The sequence below is a fragment of the Neocloeon triangulifer genome, unplaced genomic scaffold (genome assembly GCF_031216515.1).
Source record: "Neocloeon triangulifer isolate White Clay Creek 2 clone unplaced genomic scaffold, ASM3121651v1 ptg000013l, whole genome shotgun sequence".
Taxonomy (NCBI): domain Eukaryota; kingdom Metazoa; phylum Arthropoda; class Insecta; order Ephemeroptera; family Baetidae; genus Neocloeon; species Neocloeon triangulifer.
Genome location: NW_026775555.1, coordinates 1970796 through 1984551, shown reverse-complemented (window position 1 = coordinate 1984551; position 13756 = coordinate 1970796). Strand labels below are relative to the sequence as shown.

Here is a 13756-nt window from a genome sequence, read left to right as displayed (position 1 = left end):
TTCAACATTACAAATATATTTTCATTTCCATAAATACGTTAATCAGCAACTTGAACATTATAACAGTAAATTGAGATCATTGGTTCCACCAAAAAAATTACAACATTATTACCACAAGTACAATATTATTCACTTCATCTTGTCAAAAGTTTCTCCGTTATTGATTTATTTGCTCTCTCCCTGCCTCAAAAAGGTTTTAGGGGTGCTTCATTCCCCCGCTTCTGGCACGTTACTTGTACTTTCCATTGGCTTGGTCAAATCACCGCCGCAATCTATGGTGTACTTGGACAGGGATGCTCCAAATTGGGTTAATATGACCAAGTATGTGGTCACAACCCCGATAAACTGCAATCAATCAAAATCAGGCGTTGCATCAAATAAACTAAATTTGGCATACCGAGTATAAGAGTGAAAAGTCAAGCGGCATCACTCCAGCAGCAGTGAATTGCACTTTTCTGTGAGATAACTGCAGTGCAAACGTCTTCAACTGTAAATTTTCATTTAAAAATATAATAATAAGTATAATTTCTATAATAGCCTCACCTCGTCCGAATCTTTGGTGTCTAAAGAATGATTTAGCAATCTGTAGATTTCTGACAGCACAAGTTCGTTCTGGAAAACAGTAATAAAAATAATCAATTAAATAGTTGACGCGTAAATTGAAAGAAAAAAAAAACTAAATATTTTAAATATCAACAAACAAATTTCACAATAAATTTTCTTAGAAAACGCTGTCGCGCAAACTGATAAAATAAATAAATTGTGAATCTTAATTATAACCTTCCAAGATGTAAATTGAAAGTTGAACTCCATTCATAAGAAAAACATTAAATTAAAAAAAGGAAAAATATAAACTTTTGCCTTTTTGACTGTGCGTGTACAATAGAAGACGACTGCGTAAACGGTGCCGATGTGAATGGGGCAGAGCACCAGCGCCGAAATCGCCCTTTCCATCTCGGTGGCGTCCTGCAAGACGTCGTCACTGTCGTGGGCGCGCATCGACTTGATGGCCGTGAAGGTCCAGATGATGACGATTTTGAGCCGCAACAGCAGAGCCAAAAGCTGCGCTGTGATGTCGACCAAGAGACGGACGCCGAAGAGCGCGTTGATTCGGTTCGCCAGGTCGCACAGCTCGGCGTGCGAGCGCCGCAAACTCCGCACCGACTCTGCGTAGGTGATAATCCACACATTCTCAAAAATCATGTGCGACCGTTGCTTTGGCAAGCCCCATCTAAAGCAAGCAGTTTAAACATTTACTGGATTTTACGTGGTTTTGCTGAAACTATGCGAGAAAAACTTGGCTTTAAAGAATACAATTTTTTTTTTTAATTTTGACTCTTAATTTTGATATTAATTTTAAAACACAAAAATTTTACTTTTTTGTCATTTTTGTGTCAGAAAAAAATGAAGAACTTAATTAAAACCCGGAAAATTAGGGCAAACAGAGCAACAAAACTGGCCTGAATCCTGAATCGCAATTTCGCCCAACTCCAGATTTCATCAGCACATCACGATCGCGATCCACGCCAGTTGTTTTGCTCTGTTTGCCCTAATTTTCCGGTTATTAATGAAGTTTTTCAATTAATCTGACACTAAAAGGTACAATTTTTGTGTCGTTTAATTTACAATTAATTTCTTGATGAAAAGTAAAAATGCATTGCATTCTTTAAAGCGCCAAGTTTTTCTCGCACAGTTTCAGTAAAATCATGTATAAAAATCTCTTAAAAATTAAACCCTGAAACTTCTTTACACTTTACAACACTAATTAGGAAAAAAAAGCACACTAACAACAATTTGCAGAATTTCTGGATTTTTTTTTTTAAATTACTTTTAAGGAACTAAATTAATATTTTGCAAATTCTTTCTTTAATAAATGATATATACAAATTTTAATATATTTTTACAATTCATCTCAAATTATACGCACTTGTCAACGATAACCTTTCCGCACTGAGTGAGCGAATTGTTGGGCGCGTGTTTGCGAAGCCTGTTGAGCCGAGCGCGGATCGCGTTGAAGCTCATCTCCAGCATCGAGCAAAAGGTGAACAGCTGCAGCTCCATGAAAAAGTTGAAAATGAATTTGAGGTGGAATGGAATGTTCATCAGGTTGGACAGCAGCTCGGTGTTGGAGCGCGAAAACACGGGCGTCAACGTAGCAAACAACCGGATCAGCGCGAAAATTACAGCGAACCGGAAAGCGTCGTTGCTATGCAGACTCGTGGGGGTGCCGCAAACCCTGCGGTTCACCACTTTCAGCTGGTGGTAAATCTTCTCGAATCTGAAACGGCAGAGCAATTTTTATATCAAATTGAGTGCAGGAAAACAGAGAGCAATAAAAGCTGCGGAGAGTGGAGATTCAATTAGCGCCGGGGTTGCGTACAAATGTTCGGAATATTTCAACCCTCGCGTCCCTTTGATGTTTAGAATTATTTGCTCTCTCAATTTAATTTGATTTACAATTTCCTGATTTTCTCTCCATTCACTTTCGGTGCATATGTCCCTGTGCTGCTTCACTTAGCGACTGTAGCAGGAGCGAGAAATAAGTAATCCTCTTTCGGCAAAATTCATACGACCAGAAAACACAAAGTACACAAAAGCGGTGATGCCCGCACGGTGCGTCCAGCACGTTGAATTTAATTTCTGCAATTTTCTAGTAAAATATAAGATATTGCACGTGAAACGTATAAATTTAATGGTATTTGAATTTAAAATATTTCTAAATTAATTAGTTTAGTTAAAAATTAAGCACAGAACTTTTTAAAAACATTTTGCTAAAAAAAAAATTTGATCTGAGATTTTCCTTCCAATTCTATGATTAATAACAAAATTATGCTGAAAATTTGATTCACTGAAATTTTTTTGCCGGATTTTGACTTCAGAGTCAGTGTTTTCAGTGTTTTATTATTTAATTTTTGTGTATTGATTTTAAAGATGAAAGATGTTGAGTTTTCGTTGTATTATTTGAGCGGAAATTAAATAAATATAAATAAATAGGTGCATCAAAAATAATTTGGATTTACGGAATATTAAATAATTGTAATGCCTTTTTCATTGCGATTTCTTTAATCAATGGGAAATTTTTGTCAATTTCCGAAAACAAAAAGTTTATATTATATTTATTGAGTCAAAGGAACTTTTATAAAAAGGGCACCACAAGGGGCATAATTGCAGCTTCTTTTCCCCAAATTGAATGGGAATGTGATAGAGTCCCTGACAAGTATGTTTTTGCTGCAACTTGCACTTACCTATGGGCCTTCTAGAATGTCTATCAAAAGTTAATGCTCAATTTTTCAAGGGAGGGTAGTTTCCATTTAAATAAATGTAAAAAATTGTGTAAAGTAGGCAACAAAAGCGTCCGCTGTGTATATATTTTGCCTACTTTCAATTTCTCCAAAAACGACAAAAATTAAACAAGGAAAATTTGGCTAAAATTAATTGTGTGCACCGATTTTCATTGAAATCGGGGCGAGTGTGTACCTGTCTGCGTGTTTGTAGGTGAGAATGTGCATGATGATGTAGCTGATGACCCGGGCGATGCGGGCGATCAGGTCGAACATGTACGCGATGGAGAGCGAAACGTCCGTGTTGGGGTTGAGAAGCGGCTCGAGACCTGATTTGTACAGCAGGTGCAGACAGGACGAGGTGATGACACAGAAGATGGACAGCGAGTACAGCCTGGAGCGCAGGGTCGGTCGCGAGGTGATGCCGAGGACGCAGGAGAGCCGCTTGACGAACACTTGCTCCATGGCTCGGCACTTGTTGCTCTCTGCCGAGAGACCCGCCGAGGGACGAGCTGATTTTTGGAGCCGCCACCGTCGCCTCCACAAAGGCCCTGCGTCGAGTTAATGGAGAGGGCTCTTTGTGTTCTATTAACTTGTCGCAACTACCGAACCGTTAAATGGGGGTGTAATTAATCCCCAAGCAAGTTCTGACAGGTTTCTGCATCATTCGATTTTTGTGTAGATCGTGTTACTACTGCGCCAAAATCTTTGCTCCTTTATTAAGAAACTTTTTACTTCAAAGCGCGCTTCAAACATCAAAGGATTACTTCGGAAAAAGAGGAGTTAATTAATTAATTACTAAGCGCGAACAAATAAACAAAGCGAAATGCCATGGTCATCACCACTTTCAACCTGTATGGCTTCCAGTTTGCAATTTGCTTTTCCAACTTGAAATACACTCTCAAGTCACGCTGCAAAAAAATTACCTTCCAAATCCATCTCAATAGAGTTGATACACCGCTTGTCCTTTCCCAGGAGGTTCACAAAGGAATTAAGCAAGCTTTCTTTCACGCCGCCTTTCACTGCCAAATCATTTGTCCTTGTTGTCGCCAAAATTGAACCAAATGAAGGAATCAAATTTCATTCGATTACAGAGGTTAATTGGACACAATATCACACTGCCAGTTTATTCAAACCAGAAGCAACAAATTTATTTTTGTTCATTTTGTGACTTGGTATTTATTTTGCTGCGAATTAATAGAATTATTTTTTTTCTTTTTTTTTTAAAATTTTCTTTCCTAATTAAAGAAATCCTGATATTTTCTATATAAATATTATGAAAAATTTAATTTTCATTTGGAAAAGTGACAATAGTTCTCTGGTATCAGAGGAGTTTAGTTTAGAATTTGAGTTCAGAGAACCTCAAACAGATTTAATGGCGTTCCATTTCACGCACAGATTAATCAGCGCTGATCTTTATTTGAACGGATCATTCAAAATTCCAAAGCCTCCATTACGCAGTGAATTCAAAGCATGTGATCTCTATCAGCAAACACAACGACAATTCAAAGTGAATTCGCGACTCAGTAATTACATCAAATAAAATGTTTTTTTATTTTCTCTACTGCTCATAACTGAATTTTGCTTTTTATTTGAAGTTAATTTAAATTACAGCAACTGCATAGTTTAAGGCTTCTGCAATTATTTCAGTCTAATTTAATTTTATAAATTTCCTTGCTCAGCTCTTGAGTTCAGATGAATTTTCTCCTCTTTTTCTATTCTTCGTCAATTTAACGGAAATTAATTGAATTAAGTTGAAAGTGTTTGTTTTCATTGTAATTGAAAGGTCTGGACTTGAAAAACAAATATGCTTTTTAAGAAAACACGGAAATTGATTTACGACCCGTGCTTTTGACATTGAGAGAGAGAGAAGCTGCTGGAGCTGGATAGCAGCCAAAAGCTCCTGACCGCATCAACATTGGCTGCTGCCAATGTAGCAGGGAAACGAGCTAGCAAGCTCTCGATAGCAATCAGGCGAAGCCTGAAAGAGTCTGAAACAGTCAACTGTTTAAACCAAAACAGTAATCACTTTAAAAAAATACTAACCGTCGTATGCGTCGTACTCCTCTTTCATGTGATCGAGCAGGATCACCAACATACGCGGCCCCATGTTGGGCAGCGTTCGAATTGAGGACATGATGTCATTGGAGAGGGCGTCCATTTCATCTCCGTCATGGGGCTCTGGTCGATGAATGCAGAGCATGGTGGCTGCCATCAGTTGGTCAAGGACTGCTGTCTTCAGGGCAGCTTTTGACGCACCATCTGAAACATCACATAATTGTTTTGCTTTAAAAATTGCCAGATATTAATTAAACATCTTCGTAAGTTAGATTTTCCACTGAATTAAATTTTACAACAGTGCACATTATATTTTTGTCACAAATTACATACTTAGCAAAGAAAGAAAAAAAGAAATTATAGATATTTCCCCAGCAATTTTAGCACATTTAATATTGAAATTTACTTACGGCCTCCTCGAAATCTCACTGGGTGCCCATTCCAGCGGCCCATGAGAGCAACCACAGCCTCTGTCAGAAGGCCGGACATGCCCTGTCGGTTGCCATCTCGGTGGAAAATCACCACACAGTTAAGACGGCGACCCATAACGCGACCATTTTTAATATGAAAATCACCCATATTGCAGAAGAAAATTTTTGGGTTTCACTCAGAAGCTCTGGAAAAAGAACAATCAATAATATAAAAAAAATCTAGGATATTACAAATAAATTGATTGAATTTTTTTTTAATTTTGATGATCAAGTGAGAAAACATCATTCTTAAAACAAGAATCAAAATTTCATTGAACTGAAATTAAGGTTTTCTAATTGACAGTCAAATCAAGTATTTTTACAACAATAGGAGCCATTTTTGGCAATTATTGAAAATTTAACAAACCATATTGTTGTAAAGACTTGATTTGACAATGTCAATAAGGAGTCCTTAATTATTGCAATACATATCAAATTAATAATTAAGATGTGCAAAATCTGGAATTTTGATGTTTCAAAATTTATCAAAAAATGATCCCTCTGAATTTTAAAAGTTTGCAGCATAAATGAATTCAATTCGGCAGCAAATAATAGACCATTTTTTTTTTTTAATTTGATGTGAAGAAAGAGACGACACAATGCGAAATTTCGGGTGGCTTTTAAAGTCATCAAAAGAAAGGACAAATTGTATTATAAAACCCTAAAAATTGGCCGCCGGAATCGTTGGGTCTGAAGGCCCTCCTGGGGGCCCGACTGCAAGTCCTACACAAGCGCGAACGTACTTTTCAGAGCACATGGCCCATGCACTTTTCCCGCGGGCCCCGATTCGCGATCGTTTGAACGGCTCATGGGGGCCGCGGCCCGCCGGGCTCGCGCCCAGTGCGCCCGATTACCCATTCCGTGCCCCCGGCCGGCCAGGGCCTCGTGGTGGGCCGTCGAAAATGTCAATTTTGGCGCAAAAATGGCCTCGCGTTCGGGTGGTTCTTCAAACGGATTTTTTTGGAACACAACAACGGGGGCCCGGGCTCGTGTTTTGCAAAGCGAATGCTTTAATTATCATATAACAACACGTCTTTAATTATTTCCGAAGGGATTTTGGGCTTACCGAAACGGAAAGAGGCCGATGAATGACGATTACATTGTGTGCACAACAATTTGCTACAGAATGTCGTTATTGCCGTTGGTGACGCTGAGCTGACGTGGCGTGGCAGGAAGGGGCCGAAGGGGGAGTGGCACTTCCTCCCGTGGGGGCGCGAAACGCGGTATGCGCAGTATGCGCACTACAATTTTGAGCTATTTTTTTATAATTCAATTGGGTTTTTTAAATCAATTTATTTAGTCGGCTCCGCGGACATATTTGGCCAATCTGACACTCGTCGCTCCGCGTTTTGGGGCAAGTTGCCAGTTGGGGGAAGTGGCTGATCCGTATTTTTTTCCAATTTATTCAGGAAAAGCAAAAAACTGAATCGACGAACTGAATCTGTGAAATGTGTCTGATTTCAGAAACCCCTCTTTTTTAATGAGAGTTTCAGAAGATTATCGAGAATAATTTACTGTAATTAATTCTTCAATAAAACATTTTTGACGATTAAACACTGGGATGCAATTTATTCTAAAGTGAACTGAAAATCTTTTTAATTATTTTGCACAAAGAGAGAATAAATAATTTTAAAATACATTATGTTTTGAAATGTAACATTATAATCATCCAGATTTCTTGTCAACGGTTAAATAAAATTTCTATTCTTTGTCTTGAAAATGGTGCAGGAAAAAAATAAAATTTTAATTCAGAAAAGACTTCTGCAGTAACTTGGTGAAGGGCAGCGTTGCAGGTGATAATTTCCGATTGTTGTGGTCGATGGCCATGGTCTCAGCAGAGGCGGGCGATCCTGCATTCAGCAATGAAGCCTCAAATTTGATTTTTTTTTTCATTCAACCCATGCAATATCCATTAAAGAGAGCCTTGTTCATTAAGTAGAGTTGCAGAGCGCAAAATTCAGTTTAAGTCTTAATTAATGTAGACTGAAATATTTAATAGCGGCGAATTAAGTGCGCGTCTGCTAAAGCATTAGATTCGCGGCGCATTTTTATTAATCAGAGGGCGCAACTTTGGAACAAATTTCCATCATTCAAGATTTAATTAAGCGTACGCAGTCAATGATGAGCAAAGTTTCAACTGCAAAGCCACAACTCTTTAAATACAGCTTATGGTTGCACAGCAAAAAATCACTATCGCCCTTTTATTTCACGTACAAATTATAAGGAAACATAATTAAATAAATTATACTCAGATTCCAACCACAAATGGCCACAAAAGCAGAAATTATGCAGGGCAGTGGTCTGGCGCCTTTGCACTAGAGGGCCTCAAACAGAAACGAGATTCCGCCGGAGAAAAGGAGGAAATTTCGTAACGATTAAGTTTAAAATTTTGAGAAGAAGAAATTTAAAGAGAAAAAAAAGGGAAATCAAGAAAATAGCCAGTTGAATCAGAGGCCCCGCGCCTCAGCTGATCGGCGGCGAGCGCAAGTTCTCTCGGCGCTCGCTCAGCAGTCGAATTGATTATACGGAGCGGCTGCCGTGCGCGCCACTCAAATTTATTCTAAGTAAGGTGATTGGACTATTAAAAAATTAGAAAAGTAAAAAATTAAGAACAGCATGGTAGAAAATTAACGAAATAAAATTTCAGGTTCTTTTTTTGCTGCGTGAAAAATTCTCAAAGTATGGTACTACAATTTATAATGAAGTCTAACAATTTAATTAGAAATATTTACTTGCAGCAGATAAATAGAATTTGTCCTTAGCGAAAGCTACGTAGACCTGCGTTTTAAAAATATTTGACATGGTGTTGACCCTTTGAAAAAAATTTATTAATCTGTGTTATGGTTAAATTTTGTGTTTTCATAGGCATTGTTCACTATATAAAAAGATAAAATAGCGGCAAAAATTTATATTTAACAAATGAAAGTGTTCCTCAAGAATTTTTCATTCCTCGACTAACTAAACCATCTGGCTGTGACTTTGTTGCAATCGGGAAACTTCATGAAGATTAACAATAACTCTACTTTTTTCTATATATATTCAGCAATATTTAGAATGCAACAAAATATTAAATGCTAAAGAAAGCTAGATTTGTGGTCTTGTGAGCAGGGGTGCGTGTCTAATAGTAAACTGCACGGCGGTTGCCAAGCGACGGACGCTTCACGTCATTTCAGGTAAATCGAGTAACTCGCTTCCCACGCACAACATGGTCTTGCCGCGGAAAAGAGGCTCGGGTAATTATTATTGAACAATATATTTTCTTTTGTCACGGAATCAAAATCTAGTTTCGAGCCACGACATCGGCATAAATTTTTGCCCTTCCATGAAGAAAATCTCGGGCAGGCAGAATGCGCGGCGTCCACTACTGCCGAAAAAACCGGCAAAAAAGAAGAAACCAGCGCCGATCCAGGAGCAAAAAGGTGAAAACTATGGTCTTCCGCCAGGATTTTGTTACTTGAAGGTGCAGTTAATCAGTAGAAAAGAAATTTCATACTTATATTTACTTATTTTCGGTCTAGGACTTGTTAAATAGACCACTGCCTCCTCCTGTTAAGAAGAGGAGGCGGATTTGCAAACCACTCGTCCGGTCAGAGGCGCCGCTGAAATTTAGATCGGCGCCGCTGCCAGAGTGGCCCGAAGAGCAGCTCGCAAATCAGAGACTGCGTTTGCAAGACGCTCTGACGCTTTTGAGCCAGGACGAGATGGAGAGGCTGTCGCAATTATTGGAGAAAGAACCACAGCAGAAATTAGCAGAGGGCTTCAAAAGAAAATTGGAAAATTTGTTGCCAAGGAAGCTTGTTAAAGGCATGATTTTTTTCGCATATTTTCGTATGGTGATCATAATTGGAAATGAAGAGATCCGGCTTTTTCCTCGTTGCAGAAAATTGTTTTTTATTAAAAAAATGGCTCTTTATTTTTGAATAAAAAAAATTTCTGCAACTAGATAAAAGCCCGATCTCTTCATTTTCATGATCATCTCCTTGAGTGTCAACTTCTTCAAACAAAATGATAATTATTGTTTACATTAAAACTGGGTTTTAAGATGTCAATTCCAAAATTTATTCCATTTTAGGTTGGGATTACTGAATTTTGGAAAATTAACATGGATTTTTATGAAATTTTTTTGAATATTTTGAATATTTTTTTTTAAATATTTTTTTTTAAATTGCGTGATTTGATTACAATTGATTAAAGTCTCAACAAATCAGGGCCAAATCTCTCCCCTCTTGAGTTCGAAAAATGAAATAAAGAAAATATCAATAACAAAATTTACATTTTTGTTAAGGGAAATTTTACATGAATCTTTCTCAGTGACATGAGCTCCTCGTTAATCCCCAAAATTTAGGATCCGCAACTTTTTTTCGTTCAATTTCTCTCCTAAAATTGATCTAAAGTATAAATAACGAATTCAGGCCGCGAAAGCATGATTTCCGAATTGGCCAGTGCAGCCCGAGCCCAAATGGAAAAGGGCGCTCGGCTGTCGACGCTACGCTATCGGCTGCTGGACGCGGAGTGGCGCGCGCAGCACGACGTGCCTTGCTACCCGTGGCCCTGGCCCCTTCTGATGGTTCGAGCACCGACGCCGTGGCACTGCAGTTTTCTGCTCGGACGCCAATTTTGCCGGCACAACCTCTTCACCCCGCACACGGTGCTGCGGAAATTGCAGGCGCTCTATGAGCAGCGCTTCGAACAGGCCCTTTTCGTTGCGCAGGAGCAGGTGCGTCAGGAAGCGCCGCTGACGCCCCAGCAGCTGCAGGCGCGCGTCCAGCAACTCTGTGCCAACGCCAAACTGCTTCTGCTCAAAGAGTGAGTCGAATTCACATTCATTTTGGTCGCGAATTAAGGTGATTTTTTTTATTTGGGGTTTTGGCCAAAACTGAAAAAATGCTCAAAATGCTGCAATGGATTTGAACTTATTTAAATTGTAAGAATTGCGCAGAACTATTTTGTGTTAATGTTTCAAGTTTAAAAAAAAAAAAATTAAAAAAATAGTAAAAATCTACGTTTTTCTTCCTTCTAATACTCATAGCTTTTGGTTTTACAAAGTGAATTATTTATTTCTAGTTAGCTTTTGATTCGGAAAATGTCGAAGTATCCAAAAAACTCTACTGGAATTTAATCACCCTCAGAGAAAAAGCATTTTTGAATGGCTCGTTAATATCTCAACAAACTTTGATTTCTCAAAGGGTGATAAAATTCCGGTAAAGATAAAATTTTGTTCATGCTTTCACATCATGCAAATCAAAATATTAGTTCACTCGGAAAAATCGCAACTATCAAAAGTTAAGAAATTAAGAAGGTAAAAAAACGTAGATTACTTTGGCACCCTGAAAAGAAGCGATGGGGCCAAAAGAATATATTTTCATATTTTAAACATTCATACAAAATATTGCAACTCTTAATTATCTGAATCATTAAGAATCTATTACAGCAATTATTTCCAGTTTTGGCAAAAACCCGAAAAAAATTAAACGATTTCCTCAGGTGGCTGCCGGCGTGCGCGGACGTTTTGAACGATCAGCGTGACGAGTGGAGACACTTGGCTCCTTTGAGGCGCGGAGAGACGCTGCGCCACGTCAAGCGCTTTTTTGGCTGCGTCGCCGCTCTCATGTCGCGCCAGTTGCGGTCGCTCACCTTGCGCTCTGTGAGACACCTAACAGAACTTTTTCTTTTTTACAACGTAAGACTAAACGCTAATTAATGGTTGAAACACTTATCAAACGCAATTCCCTCAAAATATTTTTAAATCTATTCAAATTCGTAAATAATGGCAAATCGTCAAAAGCGCTTAAGCGAAAATAAATTAGAGATGATGAGGACTAAAATGAATTAAATAAGAGCGGAAGCACTAAAATGAAAATAAATTAGACTACGAGGACTAAAATGTTTGAAATGTAGGTTTTTTTCCATTGTTAAATTCGTCTGCGGCGCAGTACACAAGCAGGTCCGGACCTAGTTTTGTGCTGCGCCGCAGACGTATTATCTTTTCTGAGGCGAACTCAATTAAAAAAATTCCTATTTAAGTCTTTGGTTTTTAATCATGCTTGTGTTTGACTAAAACATAAATAAATTAGACGACGAGAACAAAAATGAATTAAAGACAAGCAGAACTATAAAATTTTAAATTAGACGAGCAGGACTAAAAAGAATTAAATAGGGGGAGAAGTACTAAAAAAATATTAATTGGACGAAAAGGACAAAAGTGAATTAAATTAGTGGAGCAGCACAAAATAAAAAAAGAATTTGACGAATAGACTTAAAAAAAATTAAAAGGGACCAGCAGGACTAAAATGAAAATAAATTAGATGACGAGGACTAAAATTAATTAAATTAGACGAGCAGTACTATAAAATTATAAATTAGACAAAGAGGACTAATATGAATTAAATTAGACGAGCAGGACTTAAATAATTTTTATAATACAATGAGTGCCAAATTTTTGCCGCAGAGGTGATCGGCGCGGTTTATTTCAATTGCCTCAGGAAAAATGATGATGTGAAAAATGAATTCATTTTTATTAATGTGACTTTCTAAACAATAATAAAAATAAACTTCTCATCCTTAATGGACGTCAACGCGTTATGTTACGGGAAAAGGCGCGGAGTTGTTCATTTTTATTAATGTTTCGAGATCGAGTCGCATTAATAAAAATGTATATCCATTTTTCACTTGATAATTTTTAGATTTTTAATTATATTTTGCAAAGCTGACTCAATTTTTTGTTTTATTAACAAATAACTTTGTTTTAAAAGAATGGCAATGACTTCACGCCTCCCTTTGATGACCTCGGCATGCTGAAACCGTGCCTGCTGATGCTTCATCTGAGCACCGCCGAAGGCCTTGTGAAGACGCAACCGTCTCGAGAGCAAGTCGTCGAGGTCGCCCAGTCCTGTCTGCTTTCCGTTCTGGACACTGCGAGGCAACTTCCGCGTCTGGAGCAAATCCTGCTCGGCGACGAGGACGCCGGTTTCCTGAGCGCAGTCGACGCACAAGACGAGGAGGCGGCCGCCCTTTTGCAGGCAGCTCTCAGGGCTGTGGAGGCGAACATGGCGGGACCTGAGACGTACCTGAACATCTACGCGCCCTACCTGAATTTGCTGGACGGTGGGGCGGAGAGGGCGCTCGAAGAGTTCCGAGAGCAGGGCCCGACCTTGAAGGAATGGGCAAGGTACATTGAGCGCCTGCAGAGCCTCAAGGTCGAGGTCGCGGCTCTGCAAAGGACGGCGGCCCTCAACATGGTCGTTCTTGAATGCGGCGCTTTGAACGACCTTTTGTGGCAGCGGTTGGAAGAGTTGAGGAACAAAATACTCGACCACCATATTGCAAAAAGCCGAGCGCACAACAGAAGGTGAGGAGCCAAATTTTTAAATTTTAAAAAAATATTTCGAAAAATGATTGAAATATGAGACATGCTAGATTTTTTAAATTAAAAATTAAGCCTAATTTTAAGTCTAATTTTCCATTAAATTACACTTCCTAAAAGGCTCTTTTTACTATCCTGACAGATTTAATCAAAATATATAATTAAAATTTAGGCAATACAAATGCTAAATTAGGTTTGAAATATACCTGTTGTAATTTCTGTTAAAAGAAGCTGATGGGGAAAATTTTCATGGTCTAAGATAATATAAAAAAAATTGCTCTTGATCAGTAATTAAAAATAATGTTGTAAATTTCTTTCCTTCTATTTTGAAATGCTGATGTATTCAATTTTCAAACATAATCTTAGGATCTGCAATGAGTTTGACGAAATGTCTGACCGTGCGGCTGTCCTTCCGGAGGACACGGCAGGTCTAGTAACCCTGACGCAGTACCTGACGCACTGCCAAGACGTGCGCATGCACGAGCTGCGAAAAATGATAAGGACCGCCGCGGCGAATTTATCCTTTCTGGTAAGAAATATTATATTATTATTTTAACTATAAACTCGAATTTGAAAATGATCAA

At 38.5% G+C, this 13756-nt stretch overlaps 3 protein-coding genes across 4 annotated transcripts in view; 1 reads left to right on the top strand and 2 right to left on the bottom strand.

Annotated features, from left to right (window-relative positions):
- Positions 1–50: 50 nt before the first annotated feature.
- Positions 51–3964, bottom strand: LOC132198954 (putative gustatory receptor 28b). Its single transcript, XM_059623304.1, has 6 exons — positions 3478–3964; positions 1928–2278; positions 862–1231; positions 544–612; positions 398–487; positions 51–345 (listed from the first exon to the last, which is right to left on the bottom strand). The coding sequence occupies exons 1-6, from the start codon at positions 3744–3746 to the stop codon at positions 208–210; spliced, it is 1287 nt and encodes a 428-aa protein (XP_059479287.1). The 5' UTR covers positions 3747–3964; the 3' UTR covers positions 51–207.
- A 492-nt stretch (positions 3965–4456) lies between these two features.
- Positions 4457–13756, bottom strand: part of LOC132198636 (uncharacterized) — a 19581-nt gene continuing 10281 nt past the window's right edge. Inside the window, exons 2-4 of one of the 2 annotated variants that reach the window (XM_059622784.1) lie at positions 5750–5955; positions 5328–5543; positions 4457–5262 (exon numbers count right to left, since the gene is read on the bottom strand). In XM_059622784.1, the coding sequence (XP_059478767.1) occupies positions 5252–5262; positions 5328–5543; positions 5750–5918 (396 nt within the window). In that variant the 5' untranslated portion in view covers positions 5919–5955 and the 3' untranslated portion in view covers positions 4457–5251. Of the gene's footprint in view, positions 5273–5327; positions 5544–5749; positions 5956–13756 lie in introns of both variants that reach the window. The other variant, XM_059622783.1, reaches the window with a different exon arrangement.
- Positions 10233–13756, top strand: part of LOC132199019 (dynein axonemal heavy chain 3-like) — an 18050-nt gene continuing 14526 nt past the window's right edge. Inside the window, exons 1-4 of the mRNA XM_059623391.1 lie at positions 10233–10615; positions 11294–11453; positions 12562–13157; positions 13539–13701. Coding sequence (XP_059479374.1) covers positions 10233–10615; positions 11294–11453; positions 12562–13157; positions 13539–13701 — 1302 coding nt within the window. The remainder of the gene's footprint in view (positions 10616–11293; positions 11454–12561; positions 13158–13538; positions 13702–13756) is intronic.